The sequence below is a fragment of the Metarhizium brunneum genome, chromosome 1 (assembly GCF_013426205.1).
Source record: "Metarhizium brunneum chromosome 1, complete sequence".
NCBI lineage: Eukaryota > Fungi > Ascomycota > Sordariomycetes > Hypocreales > Clavicipitaceae > Metarhizium > Metarhizium brunneum.
Genome location: NC_089422.1, coordinates 5,797,306 through 5,822,671, shown reverse-complemented (window position 1 = coordinate 5,822,671; position 25,366 = coordinate 5,797,306). Strand labels below are relative to the sequence as shown.

General features: G+C 55.3%; 9 protein-coding genes across 9 annotated transcripts; 5 read left to right on the top strand and 4 right to left on the bottom strand.

Annotated features, from left to right (window-relative positions):
- Positions 1 to 709: 709 nt before the first annotated feature.
- chyH (FAD-linked oxidoreductase chyH) lies at positions 710 to 2,451 on the top strand (the record flags this gene model as incomplete). The annotated part of the gene is made up of 4 exons (XM_066129799.1): positions 710 to 988; positions 1,048 to 1,264; positions 1,341 to 1,735; positions 1,816 to 2,451. 4 exons carry the CDS (start codon positions 710 to 712, stop codon positions 2,449 to 2,451), a joined length of 1,527 nt encoding a protein of 508 aa, XP_065985896.1.
- Positions 2,452 to 4,635: 2,184 nt separating this feature from the next.
- On the top strand, positions 4,636 to 6,205 carry G6M90_00g017460 (uncharacterized protein; the record flags this gene model as incomplete). The annotated part of the gene is made up of 6 exons (XM_014693298.1): positions 4,636 to 4,827; positions 4,918 to 5,045; positions 5,117 to 5,216; positions 5,292 to 5,433; positions 5,498 to 5,706; positions 5,780 to 6,205. 6 exons carry the CDS (start codon positions 4,636 to 4,638, stop codon positions 6,203 to 6,205), a joined length of 1,197 nt encoding a protein of 398 aa, XP_014548784.1.
- A 675-nt stretch (positions 6,206 to 6,880) lies between these two features.
- Positions 6,881 to 7,817, bottom strand: G6M90_00g017450 (uncharacterized protein; the record flags this gene model as incomplete). Its single annotated transcript, XM_014693299.1, has 2 exons — positions 6,881 to 7,391; positions 7,447 to 7,817. The coding sequence occupies 2 exons, from the start codon at positions 7,815 to 7,817 to the stop codon at positions 6,881 to 6,883; spliced, it is 882 nt and encodes a 293-aa protein (XP_014548785.1).
- A 4,383-nt stretch (positions 7,818 to 12,200) lies between these two features.
- Positions 12,201 to 14,408, top strand: G6M90_00g017440 (uncharacterized protein; the record flags this gene model as incomplete). The annotated part of the gene is made up of 2 exons (XM_014693300.1): positions 12,201 to 12,656; positions 12,720 to 14,408. The coding sequence occupies 2 exons, from the start codon at positions 12,201 to 12,203 to the stop codon at positions 14,406 to 14,408; spliced, it is 2,145 nt and encodes a 714-aa protein (XP_014548786.1).
- Positions 14,409 to 16,676: 2,268 nt separating this feature from the next.
- SFC1 (Succinate/fumarate mitochondrial transporter) lies at positions 16,677 to 17,869 on the top strand (the record flags this gene model as incomplete). The annotated part of the gene is made up of 4 exons (XM_014693301.1): positions 16,677 to 16,731; positions 16,796 to 16,843; positions 16,915 to 17,629; positions 17,716 to 17,869. 4 exons carry the CDS (start codon positions 16,677 to 16,679, stop codon positions 17,867 to 17,869), a joined length of 972 nt encoding a protein of 323 aa, XP_014548787.1.
- A 408-nt stretch (positions 17,870 to 18,277) lies between these two features.
- On the bottom strand, positions 18,278 to 19,388 carry twfA (Twinfilin; the record flags this gene model as incomplete). Its single annotated transcript, XM_014693302.1, has 3 exons — positions 18,278 to 18,673; positions 18,731 to 19,314; positions 19,370 to 19,388. 3 exons carry the CDS (start codon positions 19,386 to 19,388, stop codon positions 18,278 to 18,280), a joined length of 999 nt encoding a protein of 332 aa, XP_014548788.1.
- Positions 19,389 to 20,059: 671 nt separating this feature from the next.
- On the bottom strand, positions 20,060 to 21,330 carry G6M90_00g017410 (uncharacterized protein; the record flags this gene model as incomplete). Its single annotated transcript, XM_014693303.1, has 2 exons — positions 20,060 to 21,065; positions 21,119 to 21,330. The coding sequence occupies 2 exons, from the start codon at positions 21,328 to 21,330 to the stop codon at positions 20,060 to 20,062; spliced, it is 1,218 nt and encodes a 405-aa protein (XP_014548789.1).
- Positions 21,331 to 22,224: 894 nt separating this feature from the next.
- Positions 22,225 to 23,211, top strand: crp-15 (40S ribosomal protein eS7; the record flags this gene model as incomplete). Its single annotated transcript, XM_014693304.1, has 3 exons — positions 22,225 to 22,386; positions 22,705 to 22,787; positions 22,845 to 23,211. 3 exons carry the CDS (start codon positions 22,225 to 22,227, stop codon positions 23,209 to 23,211), a joined length of 612 nt encoding a protein of 203 aa, XP_014548790.1.
- A 255-nt stretch (positions 23,212 to 23,466) lies between these two features.
- DCTN4 (Dynactin subunit 4) lies at positions 23,467 to 25,224 on the bottom strand (the record flags this gene model as incomplete). The annotated part of the gene is made up of 2 exons (XM_014693305.2): positions 23,467 to 24,874; positions 24,935 to 25,224. The coding sequence occupies 2 exons, from the start codon at positions 25,222 to 25,224 to the stop codon at positions 23,467 to 23,469; spliced, it is 1,698 nt and encodes a 565-aa protein (XP_014548791.2).
- Positions 25,225 to 25,366: the final 142 nt, after the last annotated feature.

The window sequence follows — 25,366 nt, the reverse complement described above, 5'->3', positions numbered from 1 at the left end:
AGCCGTCCTGGGGGAAATGGGGCTTGTGGCTGTTCCTCGGGGTCGGTCCGCTCGCTGGATTGCCATGGGAAGGGCGGCGTGGCGTATTCAGCCCGGTCCGCATGACTTGGATGGGTTATTTGCGCCGTTGGCTAGCACCAGCACTCCGTTCCGGGAACTCGAGTGAAGCTTTCCCGTTGGTTTCCCAACCGGCTCTTTTGGCTCCTTTGGGCTCGCTGACGACCCACGGCTTGCGCAGCAGGACCCGAAGCAAAGCCCCCCGTTTTTAGCTCTTCGTCCTCGGGCTGCGGGAGAGATTGAGCCCGCATGAGAATGCTATCAGTAGATGCGTGGGCGAGTGGCGAGGCGGGGGGGGATGATACCATCGAGGTCCATCGACCGCGGACGCGCTGTGGGCTGGATTGGGACCCTTTCTCCGCTTGGCACGGATGAGGCAGTTTACTCGGCTCGAGTGAATAAATCTCTCCAAGGCCCTGTTTTGCCGGTTGGCCTTTTCCCTCCAAGCTCGACCTTTCCGCTTCTGTAAAGGAAAGCGTTTGGCGTGCAAAACAACAACAGTCTCGGTTTGGAAGCTGCATGACGTGACACTGCGTCGGCGCCGCGCTCGAGTTGCATTGCATTGGATTTCTTTTTCCCGCCGTGCTAGCGGCTCGGGAGGAAACGTTATCGGAGTCGACTCGTCTCGGCCCTTTTTTTTCATCCTGTCAAGATGACAAAGTTCAAGATGGAGGTTGTCGCTGCGGTGGCCGCTTGGGCGTTGACGTCTGCCTGCACCGGTCTGCCTGCGGTTCGCGATCTCGTCCCGGGCCTCTGCCCCAGAGACATTGACGAGGCGCAGGCGCTGCAGAGCAGTCTGTCACCCGGCGCCAAGGTGTACTTTCCCGGCTCGCCCGAGTTTGACGATGCGTCGACGCGCTGGTCTACGCTGAGCCCGCCCACGGTGAATGTCGTCGTCGTCGCTGCGACGGCCAAGGACGTCTCCGAGACGGTAAGTGAGCGCGCAGCACGCCCGACTACGAGGGGGCCCTTGGCTAACCGCGGCGTCAGGTCAAATATGCAAACAGGAAGAAGCTGCCGTTCCTGGCGTACAATAGCGCCCACGGGGCCATCACCACGCTGGGCAGGATGAAGTCGGGCGTGGAAATCTACCTCGACCAGCTCAACACCATTGAGGTCGCCGAGGATGGACAGACGGCCACGATTGGAGGCGGCGCGCTGTCCAAGCACGTGACTGACACCCTGTGGGATGCGGGCAAACAGACAGGCAAGTTGAGGTGCTGCCAGTTGACCAGAGGTGCGAGGAAAAGGGGCCAAAACTAACGTGTCCAACTGCCGCACAGTCACGGGGACCTGCGAATGCGTCAGTCTCATGGGGCCGGCGCTTGGTGGTGGCCACGGCTGGCTCCAGGGCCATCACGGCCTCGTCGCCGACCAGTTTGTGTCCATGGACGTCGTCTTGGCCGACGGGGAGCTGCAAACCGTTGACCCCGAGTCGGATCTCTGGTGGGCGCTCAACGGCGCCGGCCACAATTTCGGCATCGTCACGTCCGTGACCACAAAGGTCTACGACATCGAACACCGCGACTGGGCCATTGAAACCATCGTCTTCTCCGGCGACAAGGTCGGGGCCGTGTACGACGCCGCCAACAAACACCTGCTCCAGAACGGCACCCAGGCCGCCGACGTCATCAACTGGTCGTACTGGCTGCACGATGCCGCCGCCGACCCCAACAACGTAAGTCGCCCCCGTCCCGTCTTCCACGCGCCGGTGAACCATTCCGCGGCGGCTGACCCAAACCGTGTGCCCGCGCACAGCCCATCATCCTCTTCTACATCATCCAGGAAGGCGTCAAGGCAGTCGACGCCAGGTACACGCAGCCCTTCCACGACCTCGGCCCCGTGGCCGTGACGCCCATGAGCGGAACGTACAAGGACCTCGCCGGCTGGACGGGCATTGCGCTCTCGTCGCCCCCGTGCCAGAAGGCCGGGCTGGCCAACCCCCGGTTCCCCATCTACCTGCAGTCGTACAACGTCGAGGCGCAGGAGGAGGCGTACGAGGCCTTTGCCGACGCGACGCGGGGCTCGTCGGCGTTCAACGGCTCCCTCTTCATGTTTGAGGGATACCCCGTGCAGGGCGTGCAGGCCGTCGACGGCGAGTCGAGCGCGTTTGCCTTTCGCGAGGCGCACCTGCTGGCGGCGCCCCTGATCACCTACAAGCCCGACGGGGCCGATCTCGACAAGGAGGCCGGCCGCCTGGGAAACCGGCTCCGCGATATTCTCCACAAGAAGAGCGGCCTGTGCAACGTCCGAGCATACGTCAACTATGCCTTTGGCAACGAGAACCCCAAGGTGTGGTACGGCAGTGCGAAGTGGCGCCAGGAGCGGCTCAAGGAGCTCAAGAAGCAGTATGACCCTCTGGGCAAGTTTAGCTTCTTCGGGCCAATCGCGTAGAGAGGAGGAGAGCCGTCGGTATACATAGGGGGCGGGTTACGGAGTAGAGGGGGCGAAATATCGTCCGCCTGGTATATAAAGCATAGCGAGGGTGAAACGTGCATCACCCCGAGGTTGAAATAATTATACTACATAATATATAGAGAGCATACGTATCTTGGGGCATGAACAACTTCCCTTGAGTTTCTTCTACTACAGGGATGGGATAAGGTAAAACAGGAGGATGCACACTGGCAGCGCCATTCGAGTCTCCTATGTGTTGACCGTACGTATGTATCCCCACCGAGGTCACATCGCCGTGAATGGTGCAACTCGCGCAACTCGGAGGATTTCTCCTAGCTCGGGCGGCAAGTCTCGTCTGGGAACAGGGCGCTCGGGACGAGACTGTGAGATGGCGGCCGCAGGCGACGGCATGGAACGAAACGCCCAGCGAAACGCCGACGGAGGATATTCTTCTCGCACGGCCCCGTCACGATCGAGTTGCCAGCGGGCCTCTGCTGTGTTTGTCCATCACGACATGGAGCAGCCCGGCAGTATGTTGTCTGGTAGTAGTACAGTACGCAGGCCACCGCGCCCACCACGTTGCATTAATGCCTGGTACATACATCCGTCAAGTAGCCTCGCCAGAGACGGGGGTTGCCATAATGTGCTCTCCCCCCAGCGCACAACTGGCCCCGGGGATGGGAGGCCTGGCGCCGCGCCTCGTAACATGGAAGCCACATGCAGGAACCAGACCAGACTCGCGGCGACAGCCCCGGCATTAGCGTCGACTTCGTTCTGTCTGGTGCCTCAACCCTGCCCGCGCACGGCCAACATTACCTTTGCGCTTGACTCGTGGCGTCTGCGTGGGGAGAAGCCGCAAAGTCCCCGGCTTTTCGGCGTTTTCGTCCCATCAACAAGTCTGGCTTCGAGATGGAGTTGACCGAGGCGTTTCCGTCTGCGAACTGCGAACCGGAAAGGCGTCGTGCGTCGTCCTCTTGGGGGAATCGTGGACACCAGGCGTGGCTCCGATGTTCCGATTTTGACAGGCAGCGTGTCTGGTTTCGAGGATCGACGCGTCGGCTGCCGAGTTGCAAGACTGTGGGAGAGGCGGCCCTGGTCAAGTGCTGGGGATGTTTGGTGCCAAGGGACACCAATGCCACACCATGAATCGGGGGGACGTGTTGTAACTTGCACAGTCGATATTGCATGTACGTCCTCCTCGCTACTCCATGCATTTGTGAATACATACATACATACATGTCTTGCCGTGCGTGTCGTCTGCACGGTAAATGGTTCCTGGGTGCCGTTTCACGACGCCAGCAGGTTGCGCTGCAGAACATTGAATCTCTCTTCCATGTCTGCTCTGGAAGCGCTGGCCAACCGTGTCAGTCCATTGGTGCCCAGGGCAGCGCATGCCCTGTTGCCCACATGCAAGTACCGTCAACCGACCAGCTTCAATGTTGCTGCTTCATCTCTCGATGGCGCCATCTGCGGGGGGTGCAACGCAGCATGCCAGCATCCATGATGCTACTCTCGAGAGCAACATTATGCAGTTCCCACATTCTTATTCTAGTCCAGCGCCCAAAAGGACTGTGCGCCGGTCTCGTCGGCAGCGGCGCCGAAACGAGAAGCCTCCCGCGCGGCACTGGCACTCGTCCTGCTGTCTGTGCCTTTGCCCCTCGGCCAAGCTTGCCTTCTTCTTTCTTCTAGACCCGGAACTGATTTGTAGACACGAACCGTCAATGGCACAGACAGTCTCCACCAGGGGGACATGGAAACCTGCTCGCTTGCCCCCCCGCCGGTGGAGATGAGATGCAAATCACTTTGCCGGGGATCGCGGACAGCGCCACCAAACCTTGACCCCATGCCTGCTTACAACGAGCCAGGTTGGCGGGCCACGACTGCGACTCTTGCTCTCCCTAGGAACCCTAGGAAAGGCTGTAGCGAAATAAGTCGGCGGCGAGATTACTCCTCGCGTCCGGGGCCCCCCTGCTTCCGGCGTCGCATTCGGTGCCACGTCCGGCTCGAGCAGAGCTTGGGCAAAAGGGCTACGCGGGATCGCAGAGAGACGGAGGCGATGGCGCTAATCGAGTCCGTTCAGGGTCTTAAACCCCCCGGGGGCCCTTCTCGTCCCGGGGTTTGCTCTCTTTTGGTCTCGGATGACTCCAGGACGGTCCTTCTCGCGTACATGTCGATTTGGATATGGCGCCCGGCGACTCGTCTGATCCCGCCGCGCAGGCAGCGGCCGCGGCGGCATTCCACCGCTTCACCGTTGAGCTGTGGACGTTGTACGGCATCGGCGTCTTCGCGACCTTCCTGAGGACGTATGCTCGCATCCGGGCCGTGGGGGCCAGGAATCTACGCGCAGACGACTATCTCGTCTGGGTCGGCGTGGTGAGTCCAACAAGTGAAGTGGCCTGCGGACGGCGAGGGCCGTCGACTTGACTGACTGACTGACTGACTGACTGTTGATGCCGGCTCAAGGCCTTCTACACTGCGCAGGCGGCGCTCGGTTATAGTATCGGAAATGTTGCTCACGGCCTGGCCAACAATGGCATGTCTGATGCTGAGCGCGTGGCCCTCTCACCCAGCGATCCCGAGTACCAGTCGAGGTATGTCGTCGGTGGCTCCTGTGGCATGAAGCGAGAAGCGAGACGCTAATGGTCGTATCTGATGTCGATAGGGTGATTGGCTCCAAGATTCAGGTGGCCGGCTGGACAACCTATTCCCTCCTGATCGGCTTCTTGAAGCTATCCGTGCTCGCCTTCTACATCCGACTCACGGTAGGGGCTCTTGTCTACGTCCATCGACGTGTCTACCTTTGCGCCGGCAGATTTTCTAACTCGTGTGGATGATAGGACGGGCTTGGGCGGCCGTACAAGATTCGCATCATCATCGGATTCATACTCGTCATCGGGACAACCGTGGCCTGCATCCTCACCAACTTCCTCGCCTGCCGACCATTCAGCAAGTACTGGCAGATCAACCCGGACCCTGGGAGTAAGCGCATTCCGCCACGGCCCCCAATCCCGATGACGACCTTGTACTAATCACGGCAAACTAGACGCATGCCAGGCGGCTGTCTCGCGGCCCATCATCTGGGTCTCCTTCGCGGCCAACGTCTGCACCGACATATACCTGATTCTGATCCCGCTCCCCATGCTCTGGGGATCCAGCCTGAAGATGATCAAGAAGATTGCCTCGACAATCGTCCTCGGGGCGGGCATCTTTGTCCTCGTGTGCGCAACGCTCAAGAGCGTCTTTGTCCTAGTGGTAAGCCTTTCCCCCTTATTTTACAGAGATGTACACAGCCGCCTTGTCTGACCGCGCCGTCTCTTGTTTGCAGGACACGGTCAACGGCGCCCAGCTCGCCGGCTCCTGGGGCACGAGGGAGGCCTTTGTGGCCGTCATCACGACCAACCTGCCCATGCTGTTCCCCCTGTTCCGGGTCTGGCTCGCGCCGCTGTTCGGGAGCGCCCTGCGGTCGTCCAAGAAGTCGTACAAGTCGCCCACGGGCCTCGTGACGTTTGGAGGCGGCGGCGGCGGCTCGTCCACGCCTCGCAACCACCCGCGCACGGCGAACCCCATCACGGCGAACATGACGTTTAGCGAGAGCGAGGAACGCATCGTGGGGGCCATCAAGATGGATGTCGTGGGGGGCACGCGGCCCTCGAATGCCATTGTCGTGTCGAACCAGGTCGAAGTCACGCACTCGGATAGGAATAGCCCGATGGACGGCCGCTACGCGCAGCATACTCACGAACACTGGTGAGACGGGACACGCAGGGCGGAAAAAGTCACTTGGATAGAAGATTCGTGCCAGCAAGGCTTGGTGCGTTGGTCCCGCCGTTGCTTCCACCACAGGTTGGGCTGGCGAGTTGCAAAACATGGTCGGGGAAGACGCGGGCCGGCTGCTGCAAAGAGGTACGGCAGAGGTTTCGCAGATTCTCAGAGTGCTCGATGAAACCCGGCAGCGAAGGGTGGTTCATAAGTAGCAACGGCTTCGCGGGCAGGCCGGCAACGCACTCGTCAGGGGTTCACTCCGCGTGCCACGACACGGCTTGTATGCCGCGCCCGAGAGATTGATGATTCCCCAAAAGCCACATGCATGTATATACGATGTACATTGGACGTGATGGACTCCCCTCACTGCAGGACAATGCTGGGCGGGAAAAAAGTGTTGTTTGTAAAATAGTACGCCAATTTTGTTGCCATTTCGTATGTCCACGCACCCATGAAGATACGTGTAATCACCTGGCCAGCTCGGCGTGTATACATTTACAATTAAAATATCAACAAGGTCCTCGTCGCAGTACACGCCGGCTCGATGTCCAAAACGCCGGCCAAACCTCGACCCACATGAATCCACGCAACGTACAGAAAGAAACCCTTATTAAGCCTCGTTTGCAAAAGTTGGCCAGCAAATTAAGCCCCCTGATCGAAGTCCCTAACCGCAGGCGCCCCATTCTCCGGCCGCCCCCTCCCGGGCCTGCCTCGCGTGCCGCCGAGGTCGTTTGTGCGGACAAGCCAAGCTGCAGCGGTAGGCCACGCCGCCGTCCTGAGAGCTCCTGTACGACTCCCGCGACAGCAGACACCCGTTGAACCTGTACACGGCCACATCGAGCAACTGGTCGCCGTCGCCGTCGTCCACGACAAGGTGCACTTTTCGCCGCTGGCTCGCGGGCGCCGCGATCCTCGTCGGCACGGGGGCCATGTCCGTCACCGGCGTGGCATTCACAAATACCCCCATGGACGCGCAGTCCACCGTCTGCCCCTGGACTCTTTCGCCCGCCGTGGAGGTCGGCGCTGGAAGAGAGGCACCGGCCGTGGTGGTCGCCTCGGCCTGGTGCGTGGCGGTTCTGGCCTCTTGGGCCGCCGCCTCGGTCGCGGAGGACGGGAGCGCCACCGCCGAGGACGGCCTGCTGCCGGAGATCATGGTGAAGCTGGTCCCGTTGGTTCTGTCACGCGCCGTCAGCAATTCTTGCCACGATGCGTTGGCCCGGCTCGACTTACCTGTTGGACGCGGTCTCGCTGCTGCTCCAGCCGGGGTTGATGTTGCTGTCGTGGATTCGGGCCACGACGGCCGCCACGATGAGCGACACGAGGACCGTGATGAAGATGGACGTCAGGAGGCGGATGCAGAGCGCTCGCCGGGCCTTGCGCCGGGCCTTGACGTCGTCCGGGTCGTCCTCCTCCTGGTATAGGGGCGGTGCTCGCTCGGCGCCGTACGCAGGAGGCTGCCGGGGGCTGGGGGGTATGCTCTCCGCCAGCGTCGAGTCGTCGGATGCCCGGAACGAGGAGCCGTTGTCGTTGCTGTCTGTGCCGCACATGCAGGTGCTTGCGCGCGGCGTTGGGTACCGTATCGGCGGGCCGTGGACGTCCATCGTGGCCTCGGCGGGTATCTGACTATCTTGGCCACTTCGAAGCAGTGAGCGGCGCCGAGTGGGAAATCTCTCGTTCTGCTTAGAACGTCTGGTGGTGTAGGGAGCGGCCGGGCATACTGCTGAAGCTCATGATGAAACTTGTGCCCAGTGCGGTGATAGTACTAATACAGAACGCCAACGACGGACTGCAAGGGGTCGAAGAGTAGAACCGGTGACGAGGCCTCTTTTTCTCTTCTGCCCTCTTGCCTCGCAGATACGGCCTCCCCCCTCTGGACGGCTTTGCCATCCCCGTAAAGAGAGGCGTCACGCCCGCGGCTTCACGCACTCTGGCTGGGCTGGTCACTGGAATGCACCGACGTCAGGAATGCTGGGTGTCTATGGCAAGCACCAACCACAACGCAAGATGAGAGTCATTTTTTGCAAATTAGGAAATGGATAGAAAATCTTGGGGAGCTAATTCCTTTCATCTGGGTTACTAGGCCATGTCAGGGGACGGTTGAGCGAGGCGTGACCGTGACCAATGACCATTTGAGTGTAAGAGAATCGTTCAGGCTAATTAGATTTTGAACTGATATCATACCTACAATCAATTCAATGCTGTCACGACTTGTTTCCATTGGGTCCCATGTTTCACTCCGTCACAGACGTGCCTGTGAACGAAAGGGCCTCGAACCGCGATGCTCAAGAGTGTAGACCACCCCATCATTGCTCGCCGACCTGACCTGACCCGAGTGGCAGGAACATAACTTGCCAAGGGCCGAGAGACACAGACGAGTACCACGGGGGAAGCGCACATGGTCTTGAGTTCGCCCAGTTTTCGCAGTCATCTGGGCTCTGAAGCTGTACAAGACCACAGCAGGTCACGCAGGGTCTTGCTGGAAACGTCGAGCTTTGCGACCGCGGGAGGTGAAAAAGCAAGAGGTTTTGCAGCTTGGTGCTTTAGCTAAACGTCCGAGTTACTCCTGGAGATCTTATTTACCTGCCATCGGAACTTGTAACTGGCTAGACGAAAGTTTGAAATCGCCGTTGTAGGATGGATCCGCCATCTTCGGTATGCTTACCAACTATGAGCCAGCAAAGTCGCATCATTGACGTAAGATTGGTCCCCGGTCACAAGTTGAACCCTGCAATTGTCTTAAAATACGGCTTTGGTCAAAGTAACGCGCGGAGCGTGTCAGACCGCCCACAGATATTCACTTCTGGCACTTTCTTGATTGAAACTTCATATCGTTCTGATTTCGTGTTGACCGACGACGAACCCCGTCGCGTAAAACTAGACACACATCGGCGCAATAGATTCTTGCCGTGTCCATCAACAGGTAAGCCAACCAGTATTCTAAAGGCTGGATTAGTTGGTTTGGGTGTGTGTAATGTTTGCGATATATACGTAGTAGAAATTTTGTTTGCCATCGCAAGCATCCCCAGATTTCTCTTTGCCAATGCAAAAATTCATAATCTCTTCACTCTCCGCCTTGTTGCCGTTCATAACTTGCAGAAAACAAAGGTGAGACTTGCCGGATCACATTTAGGCCGGGCGGAAACTGCGAGCACCACTTGGGTATTTTGCTGCCGCCGAAGATCCGGCCAAGAAGAAAAGTCCATGTTTATTTCTTTGCATTTGACGCCCCAAATTCCAACCCTGGTGTCAAAGCCGTCAATTTCTTTACCCCTCCCCCCGACGCTCGTAAGCCTGAGCCCTCCATGAGTGACTGATGGAGCATACGCACAAAGATGTTGCCAAGATTGACCGCAATCAGCGTTCCCAAACAAGCGAAATCGTTGAGAGTAGACTTTTTGGTTGCCGAATATTGACCAATTTCAAGGCTCCAGCGTTTGCGCCGTGAGAAATCGGCAGACGGAGATTAAAGCCAGTCTTGATATTGATACTGCCAGAAGACGGCAACCACCCCGAGAAAGACCTTCAAGCGCGGTTGAGGGGCATTCCAATCTTGAACTAGCCTCTGGCAGGGATATCTTTTCTTGGCAAACACAGTGGACACGTAAATCTCCGTGTAAGCATCCCCCTGATGCTCCATCAGAAAGCGGTATGATATCCTTGTCCCTGCTTGCCGTTATATGTATTTCCGATGACCAGCCAGTGTGTGAATTACCCTGAAACGATAAAAGAATCAATCCAGCATCTTGAATCTTCATGTCGACGCGGAAGGTTTAGTACGGCGTCTGCGCTTTCCCCCCTGAATCGAGGATTCACGGTACATGTGATAAGCCGACGTACCAGGCATATTTTTCGAGAAATTTCCTCAAAACCCCGCCATGTATAGCTCTCTCATGCCAAACATGAAGTCATTTGTGGAAATTCCCATTTACAAGGGGAATATAGCCCAGTCGAGCTCAGTTGTTTCGCTCTTCCTGGCTCAAGACCTGCCGCTGTGCTTATTAAAGGGGCGTGAATGCGTCATTGTCCAAAAGTGGCCGACGCAAGCGGAAGAAGGTATTACAGCGATATTTTGACTTGATCGGGCGAGAGCTTGTGAATACTTGTTGCCCATGCCTTAGCGTGGTGGTTACGTCGTGGCGGTTGCTACGTTCAGCAAGCCAACGGAGACTTTTTGCAGTTTAGAGAGGGAAATCCTCATCTCCCATATCCTTGCTCAAGAATAATGGAATATTTCTATAGTCTCCGAGATAGGCGTGACCTCGGGGGCTCAGTCAAAGCCCAACAGCACAAGATCTAAGACCATTATAGGACGGCGAGGAGACTAGCCCTGGAAGTTTGCGAGGCGATTCAGATGTCGCGCAGGTCAAGCGCTTCGATGTGAGACAAGAATGTCACTAGATCTCACCATCGAAGAACTTCCATGGTTGGCAGGCAGGTACATACATACTGTTGGTTGAGGTGAGCCGCGGCGTCGTAATCCCGGACAGCTCAGCAGCTGAACCTTGATGACAGGGTGCTTTTTCTTTTTTTAAAAATCTCACCAGAATGCCTGAAGAAGTTTTGGGCATCCACTATCGCCACAGTCCACGGCATTCCGAGGCCATCATATCCTGGCCCCTGAAATGCACCATCGCTGTGCCATAGCTCGGTTGTTTCACATGAACACTGCGGCAGATACCAGTGCAGTCCGTCACCGCCACGCTCGAAGACCAGCGTCGTGGACTGGCCAGGTGGCTAATCGTATCATCCCATCCAATAGCACCGAACCTATTATAGGGGATCTGGCCTGGTCGGCGTCGACATTTTGGCCGCGAAACACGTCTTACAACATCGGCTTGAAAACGAGCCTCGCATCACCGAGCTGACAGGGTGCCCAGTCGAAGAGACTTGGAGCTCACCTTCGGGTTCTTCGGAAGCCAAGGCAGAAGAATCCGTTCAAGTGCAACAAACTTCAAATAAGAGTCATTCACATATGATACGTATGTATCGCTCCATTAACCAAAGTCTCAGGGAGAGATGTCTCTAAAATAGGACGTGAGAATTCAATGTTGTCAAAGTTCTTGTCGCGTGAAGTCTTGCGCCATGGCCGTTTTGGGCCTGGTATGCGGAAGTGATTGGCCTAGGCACGGAGCTGCCCCCATCTGCGTCCTATTTTAGACTAGCTCGGTCATCTCTTGTGTGCCCTGGATGGCGCAATTGTGATGGCGAAATCACAAGTGGTTCCTGTCTCCAAGTGGCAACGAGCCTGATGAGCCGCATTTGCTGCTGGCGCACGTCATTGCTAGCGTGTTACTTGTCGGTTTTGCCAGGTCCGAAGCTTGGTGGTGTGCAGGCTTGTTGTCTGGGGCCCAGGTGCTAGGTTAATCGTCTGCATGTACTCCGTACGCGCATAGTCCGACTCTGGGCATTCAGTCGGTGAGGCTCCGGCACACACAAAATGTCACAGTAGAATAAATGAGAGAAAATGCCTCAGCAAACGGGACATATGAAATTGCGGAAAAGGAAGAAAGAACAAAGAAAAGAGCTCGTGTCGGTGGCGTGTCGCCAACTGTTAGCATCTGGCTCTTGCTCTCGAGCGGGTTCGGCGGTCGGTGGGACCCGAGAGCCGGTCGCAAGACGAGGCAGGAGCCACTTGGGTGCAGCGACTGCCATTTTGACTGACACTCTGTGACTTGGGGAACCCCCGCTATCCGACGTCTGTCTGGTGCAAGTGGACTTGCCGCCACCGCTAGTCCTCGCAAACCTCGTGGTTCTGCTGCCATCATTTAGCAGCCGAACCGTAATCCAACATTCCGGCCCTCTGTTCCCTCGTCCATTCTCGATCCTTCGACTACCCTCGCCCCTTGTGCTTACAGTACACCTCTCCTGGAGCACGTCATCATCTTCCTGGCACGCATCACCGACGTGAAACACCCATGGCCTTGCACGGCCTCGACAGTATTTAGGCTTTTCTGTGCGCAATCCCCCCCGAGACTCTCGCCGCCATGGAAACATTTGCGCACCTCAACGGCCACCGCCAGCATGCGTCTGCGGCATTGACTCCGAATCATGATCAAAACCACCTCTCCTCGTCCAATACTCGGGACGATATCGCGCCAGACCCTCTCGTAGAATCACCGAGCTCCCCCTCTCCCGACCTTCCTCCTGCCCAACAACCTTCTCGAGATAACTGCGACCGGAGGAGACCCCAAGAGGAGGATAATACCCGCCTCAAGAAGATGGCCTCCGAACTTGTGGTGAAGACGGTCAGCCCGTTTCTCAAGGAACACATCCCTGGACTTTATGCCCCCGTTGGAAAAGACAACACCAAGACTGGCGCAAAAAGTCCTGCAACCTGGACCCGCATCAAGGATCCCAATACTAAATTCTGTTATCGACATCGCCCTGATTCAAAGTGTCGCCGAGCAGCAGACGAGACCAAGATGGGCTTTATACAAAGTGTAGGTTGCCTCCAGTATTGCCAGACAAGACTACAAGGCATGAATTAACTCGTCTCTTCACAGGAACTCAACAGCCTCCCCACCGCCGACCAAGAAGCCATTACACATGTCTGGTCGCTTTTCTCTGCTGCGCCATCCAAGCAGCGAGAATTGATGTTGCAGGGAATCATCACCCAATGCTGCTTCCCCCAACTGTCCACCGTTTCCCGTGAAGTTCAGGAACAACTCAAGATCGACTTCCTCGCTGCCTTGCCGACGGAGCTGTCGTACAAGATTCTTAGTCATCTTGATACTGTTTCACTGTGTAAAGCTGCTCAAGTCAGTCGACGATGGCGCAGTTTAGCAGATGATGACGTCGTGTGGCACAGAATGTGCGAGCAACATATTGATAGGAAATGCACCAAGTGCGGCTGGGGCCTGCCGCTCCTGGAAAAGAAGAAACTCATGGCCTGGAGCCGACATCAAACCGCCCATCACCGCCACGATCAGGCAGAGCGCGCGGGGCCCTCTGTTGAGACAAATGGCCACCGTGCCGACTCTCCCGAATCGAACAAGCGATCGAACCCCAGCGCTGACGACGGGCCATCCAAGAGACCACGACTGAGTGGCCCTAGCAATTCTCGGTCTCATCTCGACAACGAGCGCAAGTTTCGCCCGTGGAAGGATGTCTACCGTGATCGATACAAGGTCGGGTTTAACTGGAAGACGGGGCGATGCACAATCAAAACGTTCAAGGGGCACGAGAACGGCGTCACCTGTCTTCAATTCGACCACAACATCTTGGCAACGGGCTCCTACGATACTACTATCAAGATTTGGAACATTGAGACTGGTGAAGTCATTCGGACGCTACGTGGTCATACCTCTACTGTTCGTTGCCTGCAGTTTGACGATTCCAAGCTGATTAGTGGGAGCTTCGACAAAACCATCAAGATTTGGAATTGGCAGACGGGGGAGTGTCTTAGCACTTTGCAATGCCATACCGAAGGTGTCTTGTCGGTTCACTTTGACGGATGCACGCTAGCCTCTGGATCAATCGACAAGACGGTCAAGATTTTCAGCTTTGGCAACAAGGAGACCTTCTCTCTGCGTGGCCATACAGATTGGGTCAACCACGTCCGAATCGACTCGCCATCGAGGACAGTATTTTCCGCATCCGACGACATGACTGTGAAGTTGTGGGACCTGGATTCGAAGCAGTGCATCAAGACGTTCCGCGGGCACGTCGGCCAAGTACAGCAGGTGCTCCTAATGCCGCAGGACTTTGAGCCAGATGAAATCCCCAGTGACGACAAGGCCGACACCATCTCTGTACACAGCAATCGCAGCGCGACGCCGACGCCAATCCCAGAGCAGCCAGATGACTCGAGAGCATCATTCGGCTGTGGCTTTACGCATGACACCACAAGACCTCTGCCTCCACGATACATGTTGACGGGTGGTCTGGATAATACCGTCCGACTCTGGGACATTGTCACAGGCAAATGCATCAGGAGTATGTTTGGCCATGTCGAAGGTATCTGGGGTCTTGTGGGCGACACACTACGTGTCGTGACTGGTGCCAACGACTCCATGACCAAGATTTGGGAGCCTCGCTCTGGAAAGTGTGAGCGAAGTTTCACGGGCCATGCAGGGCCAGTTACTTGCGTTGGTCTCAGCGACAGCCGCATGGCCAGCGGCAGCGAAGACGGCGAAGTCCGTCTGTACAGTTTCGAGGGTGAGACTCTGGAAGAACGAGGAACGCCATCATAATGACTATACCGATCTCAAAATCCATTTAGACGATGATCTCGGAGAAAAGGAAAATAAGGGGCGTCGCATTTCAACGTTTCGATTATGTTTGCTTGTGTTGCATAAATATCGCGGGCGTATTTAGGTGTTTGGTTTGAGATACCACCTGTATGCAGATGCAGATGCCTTCTTTTGTATAATGACATGTCCGACTAATGCCAGCATTCTGTGGTGTGTACGAAGCACTTGTAGGGCTTTTCAAACAGGAGATGCAGTCAAGAATGGCGTTTTGGGGGATAATTGGTACTTGGCACGGCGCATGGGCAGGTTGATATACTAGATAAAAATCCCAGGAATACATGCGTGTTCAACATGGGCGGTGCCTTGATTGGTGATGAGATGGTGTATTTTGGAATCCATGTAGAACAGAGACCATATTTATGCCAATGTGAGTCTTGGCCACCGCAAAAGTGGGATCTGCGGCGTGCCGTTTCTCGAGTGGATGTATTGGCTCTCGTTGATTTGGCGCTTTGCCTGGGCGTCTGGTTCGTCGTTGATAATACGTACTGGAACAAGTGTGGTTGCAGTTGCAGATTCTGCATGCGGTGTAATAAGCTTGCATTCTTCAGGCCAAGGTCTATCACCGAGGGTATCTCGGTCACCGGTGCCTTGGCCGAGGAAGCGTTCTAGAAGACGAAACGCCCGACGGAGTTTTTGATTTGTTTAACGCTAAAAAAGGGGCAATATGTGAATACCTAGGTCTCAAATGCGCTGCAAGATTGGGACTGAAGCAGTGCACGAGCACTCTATCTATTCAAATGAGCCGCCCTCAATGGTATTGTCGAGGTTTGCTAGACGCGTAAAATCTACGTAATTTAATAAAAAAAAAGGGTATCTCTCTCTACATATCGACAAATTGCATGTCCCATCGCATGGCCCAACTTATCAATCTCGAAGCTCAAGGTAAACGTACCTCGGTAAAGGGCGGCAACATTGAAGCCATCGGAGCCGGCAACCTGGCCAATTAGATGGCCGGAACCATCCAGGTACGGGGCACCCGATCCCTTCCGGCGCTTGGATACCACTTTGGAGAGCAGCAATTTTGGCACCGCTGTCTTTTTTCTTTGTATACATATGCTCAATGATTACCCTCTGCATCTGAATTATCCGCATGGAAAAGATGACCCGCTGTCTCCTTTCATACCAGGGCATTGGACAGCGTTGAAGTAACGGCAAAACGGGCTTTGGTTCAAGTCGAGGTAGCAAAAAAGGGACCCACCCCGCAATATCACAAGCTCGGCTTGCGGGTGTGGGGCTCGGGCTGGCTGTGGATTTTCATTTAGCTGGGGAAGAGAGACCCGACTAACTCTTGGCCAGGCGGGCAGACAAGGACGACGCAGCGAGAATGAAGAGCAGCATAGACATACTGTACATGAACATGCGCGAGTGTCGACCAGAACAAAAAGGTGTCACAAACTCTTTCTCGGCAGAATAACGCCCACTATGCAAACTGCACGACCAGCCATGTCCGTCGGCCACATGGACCGTCACATCCACGAGCCCTCCGCCCGTCCGGCATTCCCCAAACCGCCGGCCAGGACAAGGCCAATCTGACTCCGAGTGAGTAAAGTGGGGGCCCCGCGGCCCTGCTTGTCTTATTGACCTGCGTCCCCGATGCGTCACTCGCATCCCACAGCCGCGGGACAACCGAGCTTATACACAGCTCCCACGACCAAAAGCCACACGCATTCTCTCACCACAGGGCAAGCAACGACTTCCCAGAGCCGGGTCCCCTTGGACGAGCTGGTCTTGTGACTGGCCAAGCGCACTCGGCCGCCCCAGCTAGTTCCACGTTTCTCCCCCAAATCTCCATGGCGCACCCGATCGCGCCCGCCACAGCCCAGGCCCAGAATCATATGTCAAAAGCCAAACGGCCCCGACATTTGCGCGTGTGACTCTTTTTGCTTTCCACCAGAGGGCATCTTGTTCCGTTGTTGTTTTTTTTTTTTTTTTGTAAACTCTCCCCTTTTCATATATTCCGTCCAGCTTCTCTGCCATTGCCGTCGGTCCAGTCATTGGGCTGTGCTGTCTCTTGGTCTTTTGCGCAAGGGTAGCGCCGGCATAGGCCCTTTTTGCATGTGAAGCCCGCGACCTGTTCGGCAGTGACGCAACGAGCAAAAACACCTTGCGACAGGCGCAACAGCATCCAGCCCGGCCATCCAATCCGTCGTCTGCGCCGTATTTCGAGGTCTTAAGAAAGAACAGCCAGACTAGAAAACAGGTGTCGCCATGCCTCCCAGCGACAACAATCGCAAACCGCCAACGGCGGCAGTCAACCTCATCGGTTCGTGGGCCTGTCCGCCCGAGAAAAGACGCAATTGAGTGCTAACCAGGAACGATTTCCACAGCCGGAGGCGGCGCCGGCATGATGGAAGCCCTCGTGTGCCATCCGCTAGGTACGTTTCCCCCCAAAACCGTGTTGACCAAGCACGCAGCGCAGGCGGACTGACACGCAGACGGCCCCCAGACACAATCAAGGTGCGCATGCAGCTCTCGCGGCGGGCGCGGCAGCCCGGCGCCCCCAAGCGCGGCTTCATCAAGACCGGGGTGGAAATCGTGCGCCGGGAGACGCCGCTCGGCCTGTACAAGGGCCTGGGCGCGGTGCTCACGGGCATCGTGCCCAAGATGGCGATCCGCTTCACCTCGTTCGAGGCGTACAAGCAGATGCTCGCGGACCCGGCGACGGGCCGGGTCTCGGGCCAGGCGACCTTCGCGGCCGGCCTCGCGGCGGGCGTCACCGAGGCCGTCGCCGTCGTCACCCCCATGGAGGTCATCAAGATCCGGCTCCAGGCGCAGCACCACTCCATGGCCGACCCGCTCGACGTGCCCAAGTACCGCAACGCCGCGCACGCCCTGTACACCGTCGTCCGCGAGGAAGGCTTCGGCGCGCTCTACCGCGGCGTCAGCCTGACCGCCCTGCGCCAGGGCACCAACCAGGCCGTCAACTTCACCGCCTACAGCTACTTCAAGGTCTGGCTCAAGGAGTGGCAGCCGCAGTACGCCGACCCCGGCACCAACCTGCCCAGCTGGCAGACCACCCTCATCGGCCTCGTCTCCGGTGCCATGGGGCCCCTGAGCAACGCGCCCATCGACACCATCAAGACGCGCCTGCAGAAGACGCCTGCCCAGCCGGGCGTGGGCGCCTGGGCTAGGATAGCCGCCATCTCCGCCGACATGTTCAAGTGGGTTTTTACTTTTATTTTTATTTTATTTTTATTATTTTTTTGACAGCCGCCTTCTCGTGCTAACCACTTCACCCCCCTCGCAGGCAAGAGGGCTTCCACGCCTTCTACAAGGGCATCACCCCGCGCATCATGCGTGTCGCCCCCGGCCAGGCCGTCACCTTTACCGTCTACGAGTTCCTGAGACAGCGCATCGAGAGGAGCAACATGTCTTTTGTTGGCGGAAACTACGAGGAGTAAAAAAGGGCCAACACTGACACATCAATCACACTTGACATGGTCCTGCGCACAAATAAAATAGAGCTCTCGGACATAGGGGCAGCCCTCCACAACCCAAAGCTAGATGTCGAGGTGCGCCGAGGAACATGACTGATGCATATTGCAAAGGTGCCACAACGTGGTTTTGTTTTGGTATTGATTATTTTTGCTTCCACGTTTGTCATGGCTCATGCCGCCTTATTTTGCATAGAGGAGGGGCCGTACGGAGGAATGGATGTTTGCATTTTCATAGTTGATATCTCGAGTGGGAAATATCCCCCGTCACTTATAGCAAATTGGATGCGTTTTTTTAATAATTACTTCTTCCATCGCCGTATTCGTCCTTGTCTAAAAGCGCACGCGCGCCGCCTCGTCTGTCCACCCAGTAAATCACCGACCCGGCCGCTTGGGCCTGCTGAACCCCGACCTGGCCGTAGTCTTGGGGTGCAAATCTTCCATCACCGACTGCTCCGTGATCTCGCTGGGCTCCTCGACTTCAAACTTCTTCTCCAGGCTCAACCCGGCCTCCTTGCCCGCAATTTCCAGCACCGCTCGCTTCATCAACGGGTAGAGCATGCGTTTCTTGATGGACTTGTTGCCGGCCGTCAGTGGGCACGTGTAGAAGAAGAGGACTGGCGACTGCTCCGCGCCATTGTGCGTGTGTTTGAATCTGTAAAACGTGAACCGGGGCTCCGTCGTGGAAATCGCCTTGGCCAGCTCGGCAATGGACGCTGGCCGAGGTGATTCGGGGAGCAGCTCCACGGATTCGCTCTCGGGGTTGATTTTCTGCCGTCTTGTCAGCCTGCTTTCCCTGCGAATTCTCCCATTCACCCTTGTGCTCACCAGCATGGCCACCACGCGCCCGTCGTCCTGCCCCAGATCCTTCAAAGCGGCCACGGCGTCCTCCGCTACGGGCATGGCAAAGCTCTTGCTCAAGTGGATTTCCCTCGTTCCTGTACCGGATCCCGCCTCCTGCTCGGCACGCTTGACCTCGCCCAGGGTGCGTTCTTCCTCGGTCAGCGGAGCTGCAAGTTGGCTGTGCGCGTCGTGCTTCTTGAACCCGCTTTCACTAAGTTCGTCTGCAGTCGTTACGAATATCGTCTCTCTGAAATGCTCGGAGCCCAGCTCCCGGACAAGTGCCAGTCTTGTAGATGCAAACAGCATCTTCTGCCGTACGTGCGCAGTGTCTGGAACGTAAGATATTGCTGTCAGACGTGGGATGTCATCGTATCGACGAAGTAGGATGTAGAGGGGAACGTTGGGTTCCAGATGGCTCTGTAAGCTCCCAAGGTTTTCAAGGAATGAGGGTCCCTGCGATGGAAGAGTCGTAAGGGGTACCAATGACTCCTTTTCGATGCCAACAATCAGGCCAAAGGTCGACGGCGAGGAGAGCAACGAGTTGAACTCGGCTTGGAGCTCCTGAGAGGCTGTAAACAGTACGTCAGCAGCTTTCCCGGCGCGGCTGGGTCCGAGCATGTCTACCTGAAATCCCAGATTGCATCTTGAACTGATTCCCAGCGTATCAACGCAAGCTTGATAGTAGCAGTAGTCACAACTCCCGCTCTGGTCTGCTTGCAGTAGAGGAATACGCCCTCACTGATTGCGTAGGTGGGGGGTAGACCGACCGTTGCCCCGCTACGCTGAGGACCACCCGATGATGCATTGCTGTGGCGGAGCCGTCTTACCCTGAACAGAAAACTTGGCGTGCCAACATGTTTTATTTGGATTTTCCACCATTTCACCGTCATGATTTCCAGAATATTTATATATTATAAGCAATGTGTTTTGAAGACTTTTCTTATATCCCCTTAGTCTCTCAGCTAGTAATCTAAAGTGCTTAGCACTTTGAGATGCAATACTTGGAGAGGCGGTGCGGGCACCTCAAACAATTGCGGGACACATTTGTTCCAGATCAAACATAGCTTTCATTCATGACAAGAGCGGATACAGGATAGGTATATTTTAGCATTAGGTACAACTCGCAACAGACATTAGACAGTGGTTCTAGAATAAATACTTTACGACCACTCAGAGGTACTACGTAGCTTTCAACTTTCACTCCAGCTATCAACCAACGTCCAAAACTGGCCCAAAAAGAACTAATCGAGATGCTTGCTGCCTCATTTCATGTCATATATCCGTGGCAAAGGAACGTACATTCTCTTACTTTGTTTACATGATGATTGCCGCAATCAGAGCCAATCCTCCAATGGTCGCCAGCGGCGGGACCATGCTGTGGGTGGAATCTGAGCCTGGTACCTGGGCTGGAACCGGTGGCTGTCCAGTTGGGTCGGCAACATCCGAAGGACGAGACCAGAGAGTGCTTATTGAAGGGCGGTCTGGATGGTCCTGGCTTGGACCTGGGACGCTGTCAGCTGTGGCCTCAGGATCCTGCTCCTTTTGTGAGCTGTATGGATCCGAATACGACTGGGGAGATGGAACAGGCAATGTCGCGGGCTTTGCCTCTGACGTAGTGGCCTCTGATGTAGTGGCTTCTGATGTAGTGCCCACCGACGTAGTGGCTTCCGACGTAGTGGCCTCCGGCGTAGCGGCACCCGATGTATACACTGGAAGAGAGACAGTCGTTGTTCCATACGGAACCGGTACGCCAGAGCTGGGAGCAGGAATGGAAGAATCTTCGTCACACGTCGTGATGGGTGGTGCCACAGTTGGTTCCTCAGTTGCTGAGCTTTGTTCATCAGGACACGAGGTAGTGAGCCTAGCTGGGGCAGGAGGCATTTCACTCGGAGTTGTAACGGTCGCAGGACTGGAGGACAACACAAAAGTGAACGTTGTAGGTATTCCAGGCGCTGATCCAACAGGCGTGATGATACCTCCAGCTGGTTGTTCGGTCGTTGGTATTCCAGGCGCAGATCCAACCGGCGTGATGAGACCTCCAGCTGGTTGTTCAGTCACCGGGCCCTGGTCAGATGTGGTGCAATCCTCAGAACTGATTAAAGTGATTGGCAGAGCGAAGATAGAAGTTGTATGTATGGTTTCAATCTGAGGCTGCTGGCTAGCTGCTTCTGTCTTCGTGTAGACATTGGCAATTGCGGGACCTTCAGCTGGGCAAATGCTCCCGCACATGCCATGGTTTGGATCTCCCAAGCATGGAGTATTGCAAGCTCTCTCATCAAGGGGCTTGATGGCGTTGGGGTCATCTCCGCAACGACAATCCCTAGAAACGTCAGACATGAATAGATTCTCACAGGTCGTATTCTTCAGACTCACTCTGGGAACAAAGCAGCGAATTGATGACCTAGACAAGCCCACTGGCACATTTCCGGAGTAATAGGCTGGGCACTTAGAAGCACAGGCGGTGTAAAGCATGACATATCAACAGAAGAGCATCCTTGATATGCAAAGGAGTCGATGGCATGGTTACCCTGAGCCAGCACCGTGGCAGCCGCACCCAAAGCAAGAAGCAGCGTCGAAGCACCCATTTTAGGTTCGTACAGTGCAGCAGTTCAAGGTGACGAGGACTTCAAGGGTGAAGTGAAAGCCTGGCTCAAGTATTGAGGAAAGGGGCTATGAATAAGGACCTGAATGAGGGACAGAGGTCGGAAATGGTTGGAAAGGATATGAGATGGGGAGAGGATGAGTTTGGAGTACGATCCTTTATTGACACGAAAGAACAGGAGACGATTGTTACAGCTGGAAAGAGCACGGAAGTTCAAAGAAGTAACAGCTGCTGTTTCGCTAGGTATCTTAAAGGAAGGAGCAGAGGTTCACTAGGGCCATGCCATCCGTCGCCAGCTGCCAAAATCCATGGCTTGCCATGACAGCTGCCAGGTATTTTAAAGGCAAGGCCCAAATTTGCATACTGGATCCTTAAACTCCCATTGACTGAATTGTACATTGAAGCGAGCCAATTGACACCTAGGTCATGAATACCAAGGCCGTCGGGTTACTCGCATGATACGATGCCAGTCTTGAGATTGAGGAGGCAATTCACCCATCATGTGCAAACTGAGGGCCTGTGACTTGGAATAAGAACCCCATATCCACCCTAAGGATTTTAGGGAAGAATGATTAGACTGATTGATTCTTAAAAGGCAACAGGTAGAATTCATACCAAAACATCTAATATCGTCGTCGCACGTGAGATTTTGCTGCGCCCATGCATGGGCGTTGAATTGCCCTGGGAGGAGGTCGTAGCGCTTGTGCCCATCACGTGCAGTATCCTGTGATCGCCATAGCTAGGATCCATTGCCCAGCCCCACCTTTGTCAGGGCACGAAAGCCCCAATTTAGCGAACTACTCCAATTGTGCAAAACTTCTTGACCGTTTCATCACTCGTCTGTACTCACCATCATCGTTGTGCACCACCAGTCAAGATGAGCGCCCAGGCCCTGAACAAGATCGCCCCCAACAGCCCTTCGCGGCAGAACCCCTCGGAGCTTGAGCAGAACATCGCTCAGGCTCTCTACGATCTCGAGACCAACACTGCCGACCTCAAGGTTGCCCTGCGACCTCTGCAGTTCGTCTCCGCCCGCGAGGTGAGAACTTGAAAATGAAATAAAAATAGATCCTTGGCCTAGGCGCCTTTCGAGATCCTGTTCCCAAAAGGAAACTATACAATGGCTACGACGAGCGTCCTCTTAAGTATTAAAGACGATTGGAGCCATCACCCGGCTACGACGGCGAGTTGGAAGAAAAATTGTGCATCAGGCTAGAAATAGTCTATTGCAAGACTCTACAACCTTCGTTTTGGGGATGCTCGCCGGAGCCAGCGTACAATTGACTTCTGGAACAGGACGGGAAGCGGTCCAAGGCTATGTCCTGGAGCTCGCATGCTGACTTTGGGTCTTGATTAGATCGAAGTTGGCCACGGCAAGAAGGCTGTTGTCATCTTTGTCCCCGTCCCTTCCCTGCAGGGCTTCCACCGTGTCCAGCAGCGGTAAGTTTGCTCGCTTCCTTCACAGCCAGCCTCGGGACCGGTACTAACCCGCTGCAGCCTGACCCGTGAGCTCGAGAAGAAGTTCTCTGACCGCCACGTCTTGATCCTCGCCTCGCGCCGCATCTTGCCTCGCCCCAAGCGATCTGCTCGCTCCCGCAACACCCAGAAGCAGAAGCGCCCCCGTTCCCGCACCCTGACCGCCGTCCACGACGCCATCCTGGCCGATCTGTGCTTCCCTGTCGAGATTGTCGGCAAGCGTATCCGCACCAAGGAGGACGGCAGCAAGCTGCTCAAGGTCCTTCTTGACGAGAAGGAGCGCGTCGGTGTTGACTACAGACTCGACACCTATGCCGAGGTTTACCGCCGTCTTACCGGCCGCAATGTGAACTTCGAGTTCCCTCAGGTCGCCAGCACTGAGCCCTAAACCGAAAAGTGGAATTTTCTTTAAGCATTGGCATGACAATCTCGGGGTTCGGGAGATGCTGGGTATATTTTCATCTGTCACAATTCGATGGCTGGTCAAAAATGGGGCTTTTGGCGTCTTAATGATTATGGTAGCTTGATAATGACACAGGCTGCTTCATGATATTTATTCATCAATCACCGACCACTTGTTGTCGTGCCCATAAAAACCATTTTTCTCCCACAGGGTATCTGAATCTATTCGTGCTGTGCCAACTCACTCGTGACTGATGCGTCCCACGCCAAGAACACACCAATATGCCAGTTCCCTCTTCTCCTTGGCCTCTTTATCCTTTCCATGCGCCGAGACCATGTCATGCTGGGCATCCGCCTCCCACTCCATCCGTATAAACATTGGTATCTCCAGAATGTCCTCGTCTTCTTTCAGGGGACTATCGTCCACGTCGTCCTTATCCTTTCCGAGTAGAGTTTGATGCTCTGGCCGTAGGGATGCTGGGACGACTTCGAGTATGATGCTCACCCAATTACGTCCCCTTTCCCATATTTTTGCTGTTTCTCCTTGGCCAGCACCTTCATCTCTTTTGCGACCCTTGTCTCTCCCGTCGTCTTTCAAAGCGTCGTCCCACATGTCGGTGTTAGCGTCAACTTCAAATTCGGGACACAAAACGGTGACTTTGCTAGCAAATCTCCCAGGTGTGGTGTTTGACGTTGCTAGTGTCACCTTGATGCTTTCAAAGAGTGGATTTTTGAAGGTCAGAATATACTGATACGGTTTGAGTGGTGTCAATGGTTCCTCGTCGTTGACGGCTGGCCGAGATGTGACTGGTACAGGCGCTGCAGTGGGATGCATAGGGCGAAGAGTGATGGTAGGGATGTAGGACTTTGCCACCAGCCGAATTTTAAACCTTGTAGACGCGACTTTGCTCTCAGGTTTGGAGATGATGTGACGACAAGCAGGGCAGCGCTTAGAGCGCTTAGTACGCAGCAGATACGGTATGGGTCGTAGCTCATCTTGAAAGCGTCCCGCCGAGACCTGGTGGGCACGCTGCTCCGAGGAGGTAGTGGCTTGCCATCCGTCGTTGGTCAACTTCTTGATCATGCTTGATTCATCCAATTGAGCCGATTTGAGGCCTTCCTCTGAGTTTAGTGCCTCGCGCATAATATCTGCTGGACCCTGCTGCATACGTCCTGGATGACCACGGCCGGTGTAAAGTGACATTATCCTCGACAAGGCGGCTGGTGAGGAAAATCCTATACTGTCTTGCAATGTCATACCGCCAAGATTCGGGTTTGAATTTGCCAACTGCTCCTGATAAAAAGTCCTCAAGCTTGCGAACTGCAAATCGCGGTCGACCTCATCGTCCGGCAGCGGTGGTTCATCTGGATTCTCCTTTCGCCTCTCCTTTACATCCCTAATGGTGATCTTTGGCGTACCGCCATTATTCAACTTGCCAAGTTGCGAGTGGATACCGCTGGGCCGGTCGAATTTGATTCCAACGTCGGTAGAAGACCAGTTACAATATTGGCAGAACAAGGCATACGGGCCGCCATTTGAGCTTGACTGGCCCTCGGGAGAAAGCAGGTTGTCATCCGACATTGGCTGGATTGCGCTAACCTGCAGCGGCCCAATACATATTGGACATTGATAGCAGCTTCGTGTGCACCTTGGATGCAATGTTAGTTTCTAAATGAAGTGCCCAATTCGCCATTCGCAATCTATATACCTGTTGCCCTCGCTTCGCAGGTTGCTGCTAGGAACTTCGAACAGGCAATTCGGACAGTAGTACGTTACAGTCTCCTCTGTAACACATCTCGGACACCGTATCTGCTGGCAATCTTCGCAGTACAGCAGATATTCTAGCGGGTACAAACTGTAGTTTGATCGCGGAGCTCGTGGATCGAAAGTTCGCTCGTCATCGTCGAGATCCTCGCTCGCTAACGCATTGCCGCGATCGGCGGCCGATTGGTCTGAACACGGGCATTGAATATATGTGTACGGAGTTGGATACGCCATTTCTGAACGAGCACCTCCATCCGCTGTGGGCGTTAACCAGAGGTCGTTTTCATTCTGGGATTCTGGGTCCAGAGGAGTTACGCAACCAAACTGGTGTGAGTGCGACAACCTAATACAGCAAGATACAACCTACCCCGTAGCT